The 16,790-nt window shown below is 42.5% G+C and overlaps 1 protein-coding gene across 1 annotated transcript in view; it reads left to right on the top strand.

The window, feature by feature from the left end:
• LOC107755615 (mucin-5AC-like) overlaps positions 1-16,292 on the top strand; it is a 24,448-nt gene extending 8,156 nt beyond the window's left edge. The window contains exons 2-5 of the mRNA XM_016572508.1: positions 5,255-5,923; positions 6,189-6,288; positions 12,052-12,266; positions 12,518-16,292. Coding sequence (XP_016427994.1) covers positions 5,353-5,923; positions 6,189-6,288; positions 12,052-12,266; positions 12,518-15,972 — 4,341 coding nt within the window. The 5' untranslated portion in view covers positions 5,255-5,352 and the 3' untranslated portion in view covers positions 15,973-16,292. The remainder of the gene's footprint in view (positions 1-5,254; positions 5,924-6,188; positions 6,289-12,051; positions 12,267-12,517) is intronic.
• The last annotated feature ends 498 nt before the right edge of the window (positions 16,293-16,790 follow it).

Here is a 16,790-nt window from a genome sequence, read left to right as displayed (position 1 = left end):
GGTCGCCAGTAGCAAACAATGGAGCGCGCTCTGCTGGACAAACTAAGTAATTACACCATTCAGAAGCTTTTAATCTGCATTATATGTTCTGTAAAATAAAATGTTCATATCGGCGGCATATTCACCGATACCAATATATCGGCGACAGGCTCATATCGGCCGATAATATCGGCTAAACGATATATCGGCCGGGCTCTAATATTCACCACTAATGTGCCCTGCAAATCAATTTAGTTGTATTCGGTTCCTCACTGATGTGGTTTATAATGGATTTTATTAGCTTATGGACCTAAGGTGTGGTTTATTCTTGTTTTATTCTGAAGGTTGAGAATCAGGTGCCTCAAACTTGTTGACCTTTTCCCCTGCAGAGCAGCACAGCAGTGTGTTTCTTCCTCAACCAGCAAACTGTGAGCCCCGGTGGCCCTCTCTTTGTGGTGGTGGTCATCGCTGACGCTGAATAGATCCAGTGTTCACTTGTTTTAGAGTGAGAGATGGGGATGGAGGGAAACTTCTGCAGCCTCCGGAGGGTACAAGCAAGGGGGGGGGGGGTACATAAACCCATATGAAGGGTGCATAAAGATGTTTCATTGCAATGCGCCTCAGGCTTTTGTTAGCTCAATGTATTTAGGCCTGAGTTTAAAATGTAAGTTTTTGAATTGCATATAAAATTTAATTTAGATTACAGATTAATGTGTAATCCAAGATTAATGTGATGCATATCAGACATGCATAAATAAAAATATTGGATAAATATTTATTGAGTGTGCATCATCTCTGCGGAGCACAATGGAGTATTGGCCAGACAGACTTAATATGTGAAATCTTAAACTGTGACAAATTACCGCTAATTAGTCAGTCCTCTGACCAAATGCCAAATCAGAGGCCAACAACGGCATCCCCAGTGCATGCAAACGGCCCGGGAGAAGCCATGCGATTTATGCAGCATCTCTGTGGTGTGCAAATCTGTGCTTCCTCCCAGCACAATCTCTCCATTGATTGCAATTTAGAGGGAAAAAAACGATTTCCTATAGTGAGCCATTGAGGTTGTGCAGTTTGCTGGTTTGTTTGTTTTCTTGTTCTCCAGTAATTAGACATGTCGGTTTGGCCCTGACCGGCTAAAGCTAAGATGGCATTAGCCTGTTAGCACCTGCTGTGCCGCAGTGGTTAGCTGATTGTGAGAAGCGAGCTTTACACACGGGGGACTTTTTAAGGCACAATGCAGTACTTAGATATGCATTTATGCATGCATGCACGCACAAGGCCGTGTTGTGCTTGCTCTTTGGAGAAAGAGGCCAAAGTGCATTTTGCCGCTACAATGACCCCATTAGCATGGGGGTGATCAGTGGTTTTGCATCGGGACAATTTAAAGACTCTGATGCACCGTCGCTGGAGACCTGCCAAAAATACTGCTTCTAGAAGGTATGCGACGCGTCTGCAGTGTTTGTTTACATCATATGTGGGTCTTTGGAGGATGAATGCTTCGCAGAGTCATCCCTTCAGGAGCATTAGGCTCCTGCACCAGGATTGGATACAATAATTGGATGAGGCATTAAGCATTAGGCGTGTGCAGGTTCGTCCCTGAGAGTGACGGAGTGCCAGTAAGAGGGTTTGTGGGTAAGAAGGTTTGAAGGTACGATGGGTCTTATGTTTGTAAGGTCACAAAGCCTCTACACCTACCATTTCTGGTTTTCTCCATCTTGTGCTCTCTAAGTATACATATGTATTTGTACATGTAAAATATTAGGTGACATACTGAATATTATCATGATTTTGTTGCACTGTTGATTTGGCTAATAGGTTTCCTAAAGCAGTAGCTCTCAAATATTTTTGACTCAAGGGCTCACTGTTGTCAAACACTACATTCAAAGGCAAAAAAAGAGACTTTTTTTTAGTAATTCTGCTATAATTATGACAAATCTGGTGGTTTTCAAACACAAACTGGGAATACTGACATATTATATTAAATTATCGCAATTAGCCATGGTTGATTTTGTGAGGTTGCAGGAACTGTATGTTTTTCAATAAAAACAAGAGTTAATGAGGGATAATAAAAAGAAATATGATTTAAGTTAACATAAAATAAGGTTATTTTATATAATAAAAATTAAAGCTAGGGCTCTAGAAATATCTCTAGTTCAAATATCTTCAGATTCATGTAAATGCATTTCCCCCTGTCCACTTCCCTCAAACTTTATTTAATATGCATATGTTTTTTTCATATATGCCTGTCGTCATCAGCCACTCTGTAGAATAGATGTCATCAGAAGTCAGCAGAGGTCAGATCCTCCCCCCAGAATTAGATGGACACCATAGGCCTCTGACCCCCCCAGGGTCACTGTTGTTTACATGCAGAGGACGCAGTCTATATCCCTCAGCAGGATCATTTAAGGTCGTAAGGCCGTGTGACTGTGTGTGTGTTTTCCTCTCAGAACAAGGCTGGTTTACCCCTCTAATCTCCTCAGCTCTCCACCACCTGACATTCTCACAGGCTGATTCTCATCTATCATTCTAAACAGGATCAATAGCAAGAGAAAAAAGCCAAGAGGGGTTGAGCAGATGCAACAAAGCCTGTATTTACAACCAATATTAAAATAGAGAGATGTGATCTAGAGGAGTTGTTCTTCATAAGAGAAAACAGCCCTTGAGGTCTATGAAGTGGAAGTGATGTTGCATGTGGTTGTGTTTGTCTAAAAGACTAAAATCTTTGATATTTTTCATTACTAACTAGTGCGTTATTTAATCTGACCGTATAGTTCATTTTATTGACTGCGTAATTTAAAACTAAGCAGGTATTGTGTACCATAACTTTTCACATCTGACTTGAATTTTTCAGATATTGGCATATTTTCTCCCTTTGGTTCATTTAGGCACATATAAACACAGCAATTGCACTTGAATCCACACCAAAATAAACAGTTCGAGATCACCTGAATGAGGTATCTCAGCCCGATTAAAAATAAACTCTTGTTCAATTGTGGTGAGAAAGAAATCCAACCCAACAGACCAACGAACCAAGCTTGTATCATAATTCATAATGGGAATGCGTGACATAAAAAGCAAGCATTGTCTGATTCTAAGCACATCAGTTATCTGTCACAATACACTTCAGAGGAACGAGGAGACGCTGGAGAATACTTTAACAAGACTTTAATGCCAGGAACCAAGGGAGACGAACACAGGAAGACGTTTAACAGCGGACAGAGAACTAGGGACTGGGAACACTTTAAATACACACAGGAGGAGGGGATGACGAGACACACCTGGGAGCAATGAAACATCAAGGGAAAACACCAGGGACAAATGAACTTAATCAGGACAGGAACCTAACCAAATAAGGGCATAGGAAGGCACATGGGGAGCAAGACACACACAAAACATGGAACAGAGTCTGACATCACGCCCCCCTCCGGAAGGCGTGACCTCACGCCATATACCATCCAATGGGGAGGGGGGGTGGGCACTCTGGAGGTCCCTCAGAACAGACACGGGACAGTGGGCCTCCAGAGCGGTACCCGTCATTCACGTCCTTCGGGCTTGCCACATTCACGTCCTTTCGGCTTGCCACATTAAGTGCCGGCTGACTTGACTCGGGAACGGTCGGCGGACTGGTTCTGGCTCGGGACCGGACCCTCCCCAGACACTGGAAGACACCTTCCCTCCAAGTTAGTATTGTACGTTTTAGTGCCTGTAAAAACATAAGTAAATGTACGTTTTATAGAACCACTGTCACAATACACGATAGAGGAACGAGGAGACGCTGGAGAATACTTTAACAAGACTTTAATTCCAGGAACCAAGGGAGACGAACTCAGGAAGACGTTTAACAGCGGACAGAGAACTAGGGACTGGGAACACTATTTATACAGGAGGGAGGAGGGGATGACGAGACACACCTGGGAGCAATGAAACATCAAGGGAAAACACCAGGGACAAATGAACTTAATCAGGACAGGAACAGGAAACTAACCAAATAAGGGCATAGGAAGGCACATGGGGAGCAAGACACACACAAAACATGGAACAGAGTCTGACATTATCATGGTTGAAAACCGAACTGAACCAATAAGAAACTGTAACAATTTGTGTCTGTTTCGGTATGGAGCAAATGATCTGCAGGTCTGAAAACACCCTAAGTGTCCAGAGTTCCCCCATTTGACACAAATACTATTGTTTATTTGCCATGGGAACAGTTGTTTGCAAGTCAATGTGGTCATTGTTAATGTTCTCAAGTGCACAATTCCTATCAGTAACCGATGGCCATAGATAGCTAGATCTCTGTCCAAGACAATATATCTTCTCATATCTTTTTTGTTCATATCTGGCAGCATATATGGAATGGGTTCTTTTCTCCCGGGCTTTATCTCTTTTTTCCATCACTCTCTCTGTCCCCCTCCCCCCAGTTTCTCTAATTTTGGATGCTCAGCTGCCTGGACCATCTGTGTGAGGACTAACTGAGGAGATTTTGTAATGGGCAGAATGAGTCCGAGGGGTGGAAGAATGAATGTCGACCTCAGAAAGAATCAGGGAGATTTTGCAGCTCTGGAATATAATGTGGATGAGGTGTTCAGTGACACTGGTGTCCGCTTTATGAGTGTGCGTTTTCAATGATTGTCGACTGACTATTATTTTTTTCCCATGCTCCCTTGAGCCAAGCCACTTCCTCTCGTTGGCCTCTTCCACTGTATGAACTTTGCTGTGGAGCCGCTGCTCTTAAATCATGCAAACAACATCTGCTTCAGTAAGGCATTGTGGGTAATGCATCTGGCATTGCTGCTTTGCTAGTAGTTAGCAATTAGAAATTCCCCCAAAGGGTTTTGAAAACCAAGATATTTTTTATACATGAAATAGCACCAAAATAATCTTGTGAAAGATGTCTTGCCAAGTGAAAAACGGCATTTTAATCTGTAAAACTGTATTAATGACAACTGTAATCTTACACCAACCATCACTACTAATAGATGGCAACTACTTCTTGTGTGGCTTTAATTCAGTTTGGTTACAGTTTAAACAAATCCACAAGCTCTGAGCTCTGAATCAGCTGTTGTTTTCCCTCGGCACAGCACGCTCTTTACTTCATTCCTAATCTCTTTTTTAGCCAGTTTCTCTAAGACCTGATTCTTTATCTGATTGTTCTCTTAGGTCTGTCTGCCAGTGAGAGGGGGTACAGACTTCTTTCTTGTTCAGACTTGTTGTTTGTTTGTTTATTGTCTGAGGTCTCTGATCAGACTACAACTCTTGTTGCTCTTGTTTTCAGGTCAGCCATAACCGTCTGATAGCAGTAGACTCCAACTAGTGGACTCCTGGGTTCCTGATTCCTCTTCTGCTGAGACGGACCTCCAGGACTAGGACAAGATGAAACCGGATGGTGTTGACACGGCAGCAATGGAGCCAATGGAAGCATTAAACGCAGGTCCTGCGGTCGAGGTGGTGCCAGTGGGCGAAGCTCAGGACCAGGCTTTGCCTGCAACGCAAACAGAAGGTGAACCGCAGCAAACAGAGGCAACCAACAAGACCGAAAAGGACAAGCCCGTGGATCCCAAAGCTAAGATGAAGGCTCCTGCCAAAACAAAGACAACCACCGCTGGAACCAAGGCATCTACAACCAGCTCCCGTCCCACCACTGGCCAAAGCCGCCTGACAAACGGGGCACAGAAGTCGCAAGCTAATGGCGTCACAAAAAAGACCACCACAGCAGGCCTGGAGAAGAAAACCTCAACCACTGCTGCCACTAAAAAAACAATTAGCTCTACTTCTGCACCCACAACCAAGACCCCAACCAAGCTGGCTGAGAAAAAGCCGGTGGGGACGGCGAGACCTGCCAGTGCTCCAGCCAATGGCGTGAAAACAACAGGGGCCGCACAGCCCATCAAGAAAGCCCCCGCTGCACCAGCCAATGGTCTGAAGTCTAAACCAAAAACTACAGGTAAGTCAAAAGCATCATCTGAGCTTGTTGATCACAGCAGTGGTTCCCACCCCCAACACTGCACATTTTGCATGTCTTCAGAAGAGTGGTTGGGAACCACTGGATTACAGCATTAGCTCAATGTAGGACAGGGGTCTCCAACTCCTTTAGACTTCCATGAGAGAAATTCTGATGTAGCATATTACAAAAATTTCAAATGAACTGTCTGTATTTGTCTTCTTGTTTTAATGCTCTCAAACACTCTTCGCACCATCCTTCTCTACAGCTCCAGCTTCAGCTCCAAGACCCGCCACTGCGTCCACCACTAAGACCAGCACCACTGGCTCTCCCAAACCTGATAGGCCACCTGTCGCCAAGACAACCAGGTAAGCATCTCATTGGTTGGGAATGTCAAAAACTGAGCTCCCAGACTGGGTATGTTAATTAGAATTCTGCAATGTGGGCCATTTCAGTAGCTATTTCTTTTCCAGTGTTCATTAGGCATTGCTTATGCACCCTCACGTTGCATTCCACATCTCTCGGAGACAATCACTACTCCTCATTTACTAAATACTTAAAGCATTAGGCATCAATTCTAAGTCTGAAAGGGAAAGAGTTTCATTTGCTGGGAAATGAACTGGCACAGTCCTAAAATTCCTGATTACAAAAAAAAAAATGTGAAGGGAACTCTCTTCCCAGTGGGAGAGAGTTTAGACTCTCCCCACTGAGTTTAAGATTCTCTACTATCAGAAAAATATTTGGACCCTCCCCAGTGTGAGAGAATGTAGAAAGTATCCACAAGTGGACCAACAGTCTCAACAGCCCCTACAGTATTTTCACACGGTGACATGCTGATATAATGCAGATGTCTGGATATCCAGGACAGATGCAGAGAGATGTTAGGATGGTTATCGTGCAGGGAGACAATCTGAGTCACGCTGGGAATCACAACATGAGCTCACAGGAGCCGATTTGAGATGTCTGCAGTCAACCATGAACAGTGAAGTTTTTTGTTACTTGTTTATAGAGGCGATGAGGGACATCCTGAGGCCTGTAAATGAGCTCAGACTCATGATGTTATGTGAGGGTGGGGGAGAAATGTTTGTATGAGTTTGTGAACATTTTTAATGTGATATTTGGTCCCACAACCATATATTTATGGTAATAAATAGTGCAATTTATTTATTTTTTAATTTAAATCAATTTCCAGTAATATATGACTCAGTTTTGGGTGCGGCACATTTTTTTCTTCACATTTGTGTGCGTGTGAAGAGTCTTTGTGTAATGTCCATATACGCATCCAACCATGTGTGCGTCCTGCCTTCAGCAGTAGACATTGTACTGCAGGGAATACTGCGTCTACTGAACCTACTGGATTTTAAATAAATAAAACATGCCTTTGGCATTAATGGTGCATGTTTGCAACCCAAAGCTTTAAATAAAATCTGCAGAACTGCAGTTGCTACTTGTAGCGCCAAACGGAATTGCAAAAAGTATAAAAGCAGTGCAAGATGTGAGTCCTGCATTGGGTGCTAGCATGACAGAACTGGCCAAAAATATGAATCATTTTGATTGATTGAATTCTTAGCGCAACCTTAATGAATGAGCTTTTTCCTGTCGATGATTACATCATACTGATGTAAGAACTATGGGCTGGTCAGTAAAGGGCGCGCCCAGCAGCCAACACTAAACCATCGGAGTCATTTCTCATAAATGAATTGCTTTCTGTATCTCAATGTCCCACTTTCTCTCCTTCATTAGGTCATGGTAGAGTTCAGTCCTCCAGAGAGATGTTTTATTGCAACCACTGCATCTAATCTCCAAATGGAGCGTGTGTGTTTCCCAACAGCCAACTTGATTGATGGTTTATAACACTTCAGTGATTCTGATTTTGCTGCAGTGCTTCACGTGTTTCTCGCTTGTCAGATTTCTGTATTTTTATAGGCATGTTCGCTAGTGTCCCGCTCCTCAAGTTTGATATGGCTGTACTTTGGACATGCTCATTTGTCTTCACTATCCACTCTGACTGTGACCTGTTGCTGGTTTTTTTTTTTTCTTTTCAGAATAGTTTATTTTCTTGAATTTTGAAAGTCTTAAAGAATATATAGTTCCCCAAAATGAAAATTTCTCTATACTGTGATCATTCACTTCAGCTCATGTAATTCCAAATCCGTATGACTTTCACAAAAGCAGAACCTCCAGTAAGATGACACTGTCTATTTAAATGTGTTTATAATATAGGAATCGTTTCTAGGTATTTGTGATTTTTGGTCTTTTCCACAGGGCACAGTATAAAAAAAATGGGTGCAGGTCCATGCATTGTTTAATTAGTCAAGAGTTGTAAACAGTTGAAAACTTGCATATTTGATTTGACACAGATTTGCCACCGCAAACCAAGAAATCACTACACATTAACATTTTTTTTTTTTTTTGCTGTTGGGGTAAAGTACATAAATCAAAAACTTGTTCAAATGAATGGCTGTTGGCCCATATTAAGCTAACACAGCAAATTTACACACAGGTGAGTGCCAGCAGGTAGACGCAATTCCATCAAACGCTGCTGAATTACAGCTTAACCAATGCATTAGGATTCATCCTGAAGGGACATGAACCTCGTTATTGAGGTTAAAGAATCCCTTCAGGCCAGAGTGCCTTATTAAAATCTCGTCAGCCATAGTTTGCCAGTCGCTGGCTCAGGAGGAGGTCGTCTTCGCTCATTGCTGCTGTGGCTTCAGGGGAAGTTTTGCCACTCACAAATGTACCGGCAAGTTAAACAGTGTTTATTAGCCAATCAGGCCGCAGGCTTCTCCATTGCTCACAAAACATCAAAGAGCTATCTATAAAATAGTTGAATGGCGTGCCGTTTGCTTGAAGCACTTAAAGCAAATGCACATGTCTAAATGTGCTTGGATTGTTTTTAAGCTTCAGTGCATTTTTGGCTTTTATTGTGCATTATATTTGCCCTAGACCCTGGCACAGATCTGAATGAAAAATGCTTGGCTTGCGATGTGATGGCTTATTGTTGATGATTTGTTTGTTTGTTTTTCTCTATTAGAGGAATAGTTCACTCAGAAATTAACGACCATAAATGCAATTATAAATAACATAATTAACTTTGACCATATCACTTTATTTATTCTGCAAAAGTTATTTGACAAAGGCTGTTACATTTTTGCAAGGACAATAATGTACCACCAGTGTTCTATTAATTTACCATAAAAGACCCAAATAATATAGTGCACAAGTCATATTGTTTCTTTATTGTGCCCTTTTTGGAGCTTGATGGCACCTGGTCACTGTATGCCTTCATTGAAAGAGGTTTTTGTTTCTCTTTCTCTCTCACACTCACTTTAACTCGCTCTCTGTCTCTTGTGTTCCATGTGCTAATCTCTGTGTGCTCGCTTCCTATACTGAGTCATCCTGTCACTGCAGATTATTCATATTGGTTTTAGAACCTCTCATTCGCTCTCTCTCTATCGCTCTCATTCTCTTCTTATCATCTAATAGCATGCTCTCCTTTTAAGTTTATATATATATATATATATATATATATATAAAAATTCAAGCATTTTGCATTATTTTTAGTTTAAGTTAAATTAAATTTTATTAATTAAAAAGCATGTCTAATTAATTAAAATCATGAAACTTATACATTTTCACCCTATGAAATGTTTTATTTTTTCTCACCATATTATTTATATTTTTTATTGTTACCAAATTCTGTGTTTTAGCATGTCTAATTATTTGAATGCATAAAACAACTTAATTCATTCTTTTTTTTTTTCTTATAGTAGCCTTATGAATTCTTTTTCCCTCAGAAATTCTGTGTTGTGTATTTACATTTTTCTGGTTATCATATGAAGGCATAAAACATTAATTTAATTGATCATTTATCTTTTAATTATTGAAAATTAAGCAAACAAGATTTTTTGGCAAACAAAGGGGATTTACTATTAAAACTTTAAAATGGAAGAAATGTTTTGTGTGATTATTCCTTAAATGATGTTTGCTTCATTTTAATAGTAGTAGTAGGTTATGTACATTCTACTGAAAAATTGTTATAGGCACAATGTCTTCCAATCAAACCTGACTTTTATTTTGACGGGTTGCCGTGAATACCTGTTTTTATGACTGGATAAAGACTACACTGCGTAATTTCCCGCTTATTATGCAGCCACTTGCCTGATGTGAACATAAAATATCTCACATACCACCACTTGTGAACGAGCCAGTGTAATGCAAATATATCTGAAAGGTCTGCGAGAGGATATTGTCACGTTCTCGCGAGACCAGTCAGATCTCACGAAATCTCGTGCCACGAGATCTCGTCACACCCCTAATATATACACACACACACACATATATATATATATATATACAGTGCACAGCATAAATGAGTACACCCCCTCTAAAACTTAACAAATTCAGCAATTACTCTTTACTTAGAAGACATGTTAGGGTTCTTTGGAGATTTCAGCAAAATGAGATTTTCTTATCGAAGTGATAAAATTTTGTTGCAAAAATGAGTACACCCTCCTGAAACTTACTAAATAAAACTAAAAAAAAAAAAGGAGGTCGTCCTCCAGGAGTTAAACAGGACAGATGTGAAAATTTGTCATGAACTTGTACACTCAGTGCCAAGGGTCGGAGCAGTATACTTTAAGTTCTGGTGGACATACTAAGTACTAGAATATTATACATTTTCTGAATTAAATCTAGGGTGTACTCATTTCTGCAATCCTTCATTTATACAAAATTGGCTAATTTACTTATCTTACAGAAAATATTTTTGTTGTTTTTGTTGTTTTTATTAAGTATATGTTTTAATATGTTAAAATGTAGCCATCTTTCCATGAATTATATTAATTATATTAATGATCATTAAGAAAATACATATTTTATATTTATTCAGAGGGGGTGTACTCATTTATGCTGTGCACTGTATATATATGCATCCTTTAATGTTAGATCTGGAGATGTGGTTAAAAAAAAAGAACTGCAAATACTTCAGTCAGACAGCTTCTTCATGAACTGTACACAAGTCTAATTATCAAGTTGGCTCAAAGACTAATGTCCTAATCCAGGTTGTGTACTTAAGTAGGTGTTTTTGTAAAGTGAAACTATGTCGAGGAGCTACAACACAGTACTGCATTAATTCATGTGGTTTTCTTTGTCAGGTTTATCTGTTTATAGACTTGCCCTCTTTGTTCCAGAACCTTCACTGCTGGACCTCTCTCTTACTCTCTCATGTGGTTGCTTGCTCTCTCACCTGATACTCTATATGTAGGACACCACAATTTTGTAGAATCTCATCCCCGCCCATCCTGCATGGACTTTGCCTATACGAAATTTGTAACTTATGGAGCAAGTGTTCCATATCCATGCTATTTTCCCAAGTGGGATTTGCATGGTTATTTTTACTCAACTCAATGAAAGATTTACACGGTGCTCACTGTGTCTTCTGCACTGATACGCGCACTGCCTCGTGCTCTCCAGCTCTTTATTTAGAACAGGAGAGACACATGCAGTGGAGCGTAGACAGAGGAAATCAGAAGCTCCTGCCAGGCCCACAGGATCTAGGTTAGCTTACTCAGACTTGACCTGGACATGTACTGAGATACTACCGTGTGCTAAGCTCATACTAGACCAGAGTAGACAGACAATACACCCCATCAGGGCAGATCACGTGTATTACCACTGAGTCAGGCACCCCAGGATAGAACAAAGGCATTAAGGGTAGATAACTGGGGGGAGAGGATTTCTTGAAAAGAATGTTTTTGCTAGTATTAACATAACCCCATGTTGTGCTCTTGATCTACCTGTCTGTCCCTCAGGCCTTCTGTGCTGTGACTAATCAAAGCTTTGACTTATGAGTCAGTGCTTTAAATGGGATATATGATCCATCACCAATGACTGAAATGTCAGAAGTGGAGTTTTAACTAATATCAGAACCTTTCTGTGTGTTCTTTTCTTCCGGCATTCTTCTGCTTTTTAAATGCAGGAGGTCCTTGTCCTAGATGGACTTAAAAGCTCAACGGAAGTCTCCTACCACAGAGTTGTGCAAGCTAGGAGCAGTCAGACCTAAAAATGCCCTAATGACTCACCTCTGTAATGATTACTCTATTTCTTGTCACATCTGCTATGTGTAGGTCTGCTGGCTCTGCTCCTGCTGCCCATTCTTCCCCTGCTGCCCCTAAGCCTGGGACACCGACAACTGCCAGCAAGACATCTACAGCCGCATCCAGGCCAACTACTGCGACACCCAAGACACCATCTACTACTGCTAAACCTTCTCCTGCTAAAACCACAGCGCCATCTGCTGGCCGCACTCCCACTCCTAAGACCGCAACACCTGTCAAGAAAGGTGGGCACCTCATGGAATTCAATAAATGCATGCATGTAGTTCACTTGTAACCATTGTAACAGTAATATTGTTGTAATATGAGAATACTGGTATTTTACATATGGTAAATATTTAAATCTTCCATTATAGTGCTGTATTTTCATAAAATACTTAAATTCAATTTACAGTATTTAGTTGCTTTATAATGCTTAGATTCATTTCTATTTGAAGCTGTGATACGGAGTTGAAATTATATGTTATCTTTTCATTAGATGTCAGTAAGCAGCCTTCTACTCCAGCAGCCAAGAAGCCCACTTCTTCTCCGCTTACCCGGCCAGCACCAACCAAGACCACCAAGTCTAACACTCCTAAGTCAGCCTCCACTGTCAAGGCAGAATCAGCCTCAAAAAAACCCACCACCCCCAGCAAGGCGGCAGACGTTAAGACTAGTAAACCCAAGGAGAGCAAAGCAACTCCTTCCAAGGAGGCTAGCGCAAGCCCCAAGACCACAGGCAGCAAGCCCAGCACTAAGACAAGCAGCCCAAAGAAGTCAGTTGGCAGTAGCACTCCAATGCCATTGAAGGGTGGCCCAAAAGCCTCCCAGCCTGTAGACGCAGCAGCCACAGAGGCTGAGAAAAAGGATGTGGTACCCGCTGTGGTTGCAGCCACTACTGCAGCTGCTGCTGTTGTTTCTGTGGTGACCTCTGAGGTAGCACCTGAAGACTCAGCTACAGCTTTTGTTCCTGCTGCCACTGAAGAGGCACCTGAGGACTTGTGTACCCAGGTCAATCCTGCTGCCTCTGACATGAAATTAGAAGACTCATTTACAACTCTAATTCCTGCTTCCTCTGAGGACTCTAAAGAGGATTCTAAAGAAATGGCCACACATGTCACTGCCCCTACCACTATGGAAGCACCTGAAGACAAAGTTACACCTGTCATTCCTCATGTCGCTGAGGAAACACCTGAAGACTCTGTTACACCTTTCAGACCTGAAGAAACACCTGAAGACACAACTATGTCTGTCATTCCCCCGACCTCTGATAAGGTACAAGAGGAAACTGTTTCACTTGTAATTTCTTCAGAAGAAACACCCGAAGTAGTAACTACACCTGTCATTCCTCCTACCTCTAATGAGTCACGAGAAGCAACTGTTTCACCTGTCATTCCTTCTGAAGAAACACCTGAAGACGTAACTACATCTGTCATTCCTCCTACCTCTTATGAGGCACCTGAAGAATCCATTTCACCTGTCATTACTCCTGCCTCTGATGAAATACCTGAAGAAACATCTGCATCTGTCAATCCCCCTACCTCTTATGAGGCACCTGTAGAAAACACTTCACCAGTCATTTCTCCAGCCTTTGAAGAGGATCCTGAAGACACCGTTACACCAGTTATTTCTCCTGCTTCTGAAGAGGTGGAGCTTGTCTATCCCCAGGACGTCCCCCAGAGCATGGACACTTATAAATATGACAATGCCATGTCTCAGCTGGCTGCTGAAGTAGACTTGGTCAGTCTGGAGGAGCCAGTGCCTGCTGTGTCTCCCCTGGGAACCACGGTACTGTCCCCACCATCCTCTCCCACTGGCCCACCATCCATGGCAGTCGAACTCTCAAGCTCAGCTCCCTTCCTGGGCTTGCAGGGTCCAGCTGAACCATGGGCACAGAGGTCTTCACTGTACCCCAGTTCTGTGACCACAGAGAATGAGGAGCAGGATGAGGAAAGACAGCACGATGAAGAAAGTGAGCAGGATGATGAAAAAGATCAGGATGACATACAGATGCCCTCTGCAGCTGAGAATGTGATCGAAGACTTTGATCTGATGGGCTCTGCTGGTGGGGATCACATAAAAAATGCAGCTCCTGCCTCCCCCTTGCAAGAACGAGAAGAGACGGTGGAGAAAGCAGAAGAAGAGATTAATGAAGACAATGATGAGGAGGAGGAGGAGGAAGAGAAAGAGGAAGATGAGGAGGAGGAGGAGGAGGAGGAGGAAGAGGTAAAAGAGATTGGCATAAAGGAATCAGTGCCCAAAACAGAGAAAGAAGTTGACCTTAAAAAGGGGATGGCAGATTTTGCCAGCTCTGATTGGGGTATGATGCAATCAGATGACATGTACAGCAGTAACAAACATGACTCAGAAGTGACATCTCCTTTTAATGCTGAAGACAGCTGCAGTGCGAAAGAGACAGGTGACTTCATCATGACCGAGGCAGACAGGGAACAGCCATTCACAGGGCCTCCTGGAATCCAGTCATTTGGTAGTGAAGATGAGGAAGAGGATGAAGAAGAAGAGCATCTGAAGGAAGACATGGATCTAGTATTAGAGCATGATGATGAACATCACAAACAACAGAAAGACATGGAGGAAGAGAACGAAGATGTAGAGATGGTCCGCAGGGGCATGGATGAGAGTGCACTTGGGGTTAGTAGAAATGATGGTAACAAAGATGAAGATGAAGATGACGATGATTACAGAGAGGAGAGTCATCTAGATCTCAACAGCATGGGTCACACTGCTCCAGCAACATCTATGCCTTTTACAGCAGCATGGAGTAATTCCAATCCATTCTCTGATTCCTGGGCCCAGCCTTCTTCTGTCCTGTCTGAATCAAACCTGTCAGCTTCAAGAGTTCAAGATCCAGACACACTCACCAAATTCCCAGTCGATCCAGACACAACCACCACATTCTCAGCTGAACCAGATACACCCCCCAAATCCCCAGCTGAGGCTTTTCTGGATATGAGTCCACCCCTGATTCAGGCCTCAGAACCTCAGCCTGACCTCCAAGAGGAGACCGGGAGCTCAGTCCCAGTGGAGTCAGGTATCTTGGCTCCTCCTGCCATTGGAATGTCCCAGTCCAGCACCCTCAGTGGAACAGCCCTGGCTGCCCATAGCAGCAGTGAGACCAGCACACCTGAAGAGCTTCGAGATTATGACAGCAGCTCAGGTGTAGAATCCCGATCAGACAAGCAGCAGACGCCAGTCCCTGCCATGCAAATGGACATAGAGCAGGACCTAGGTATTCACCTTGAGCGAGGTGATGGGGAGGAGGAAGAGGCAGAAACGCTGCCGGCCGATGAAGTACTGGGTGATGCCGCAATAGCACCAGCCTCTGTACCATCATCACCATCAACCTCTGGTGATGAGGCCAGTGATACAGAGGGTGAGATGCAAATCAATGATCCTGATGTTGCGGTTGATGACAACGCCACAGATCCTCACAACCTCGCTGCCCTGGAGGAAGATGAGGAGGCTCCTGAACGCATTGGAGAGGAAGATGGTGATACGCCTCAGTCAGCCAACTCTGTGGCCTCCTATGGTTTTGACTGTTCCGCGTCCATCTCCAATGCCCACTCTATGGCTGAGAGCTGTGGAAAGAGTCCAGGCATCTTTAGCCTGGAAAATGAAGAGCAGCTTCCGGAAGAGGCCAAGGATCCCTCTTTCATCAAGGAGCTCACCCTGCCAGCAGCTACCGCCTACAGTGATGACTTGTTGGGTGGTCCAGTGGATTTGCTGCCTATCAGCGAGCCCACAGAGAGGGATGCTGGATTTGACGAGCACTACATGCTGTGCAGTAAGACAGACCCAGGCGCTATGGAGGAAATGGATCCTGAGTCCCCCATGCACCTCTCACCCCAACATGGGGACGATTCTGACGGCCAGCCACCATACTACTCTGCTATATGTGATAAGACTGATAACTTTCTGGCAGGTAACGTATAAACTCCCTCTTTTGGAATGCACCTTGTCTACCCCACGCTCCTACCCCGTGTCCTTCATTTCTTCCAAATGTGGGGTTGAAATGAATAGAAATATGTGATAGAAAGAATAGGGGAGCCATCAGGTGAGGGATTATAGCTTTGTCTGAGCTGCTCTCTGTTCTTCTATTACCACGGTGATGGTTATGATTGTATGGCTTAAACTTCTGTATGTACAGTAGCTATTCTCATTTTCTATTAGAATGTACTTTTTAAATAACACTGCATTTCATGGCACCCCTGAACCTGCAATGTTAGACTAAGTTAAGTTGATGTCCTTTAATGAAAAGTCAAAAATGCAAAAAAAATAAATAAAAATAAATACACTTGGTGGACTCCAACTACCTTTGTATTTATCCTACTGTTTTTACCAATCAAATGTCAATTTTTTATACTTTGTTTTTTTTTTCTTCTTGTTTTTATTTGATTTGTTAAGATCCCTGTCTTACCTTAATGTTTGTACACACATCAGTTTTCCTGCACTGTAAACGTAGCTTTACTGTCTTTTGAAACTTATTTCAGCTTTCTCTTTTAAAATGTGCTCCAGCACTAATTGTTTTAGCATTAAATACAGGTTAAATATTCTTCAGACGCTTTTCACGCTCACAGTGTTTGACATAGGGAGGTGAATGAGTGTTAGATTGCAGGTCATACTTCATTTTTGGTTGTCTTTTATTAGTTTTGAGCTACTGCTGCACATTTTTGTGAAGGATAACATAGATTCTCATTGGCACATAACTTAAGTGTTTTAAAGTACTGGGCTCAGATTGACATGGATTCTTT

Source organism: Sinocyclocheilus rhinocerous, unplaced genomic scaffold, assembly GCF_001515625.1.
Source record: "Sinocyclocheilus rhinocerous isolate Xijiao unplaced genomic scaffold, SAMN03320098_v1.1 scaffold802, whole genome shotgun sequence".
NCBI classification, from domain to species: domain Eukaryota; kingdom Metazoa; phylum Chordata; class Actinopteri; order Cypriniformes; family Cyprinidae; genus Sinocyclocheilus; species Sinocyclocheilus rhinocerous.
The sequence above is the reverse complement of the archived record's forward strand: the minus strand, read 5'-3'. Positions and strand labels throughout refer to the sequence as shown.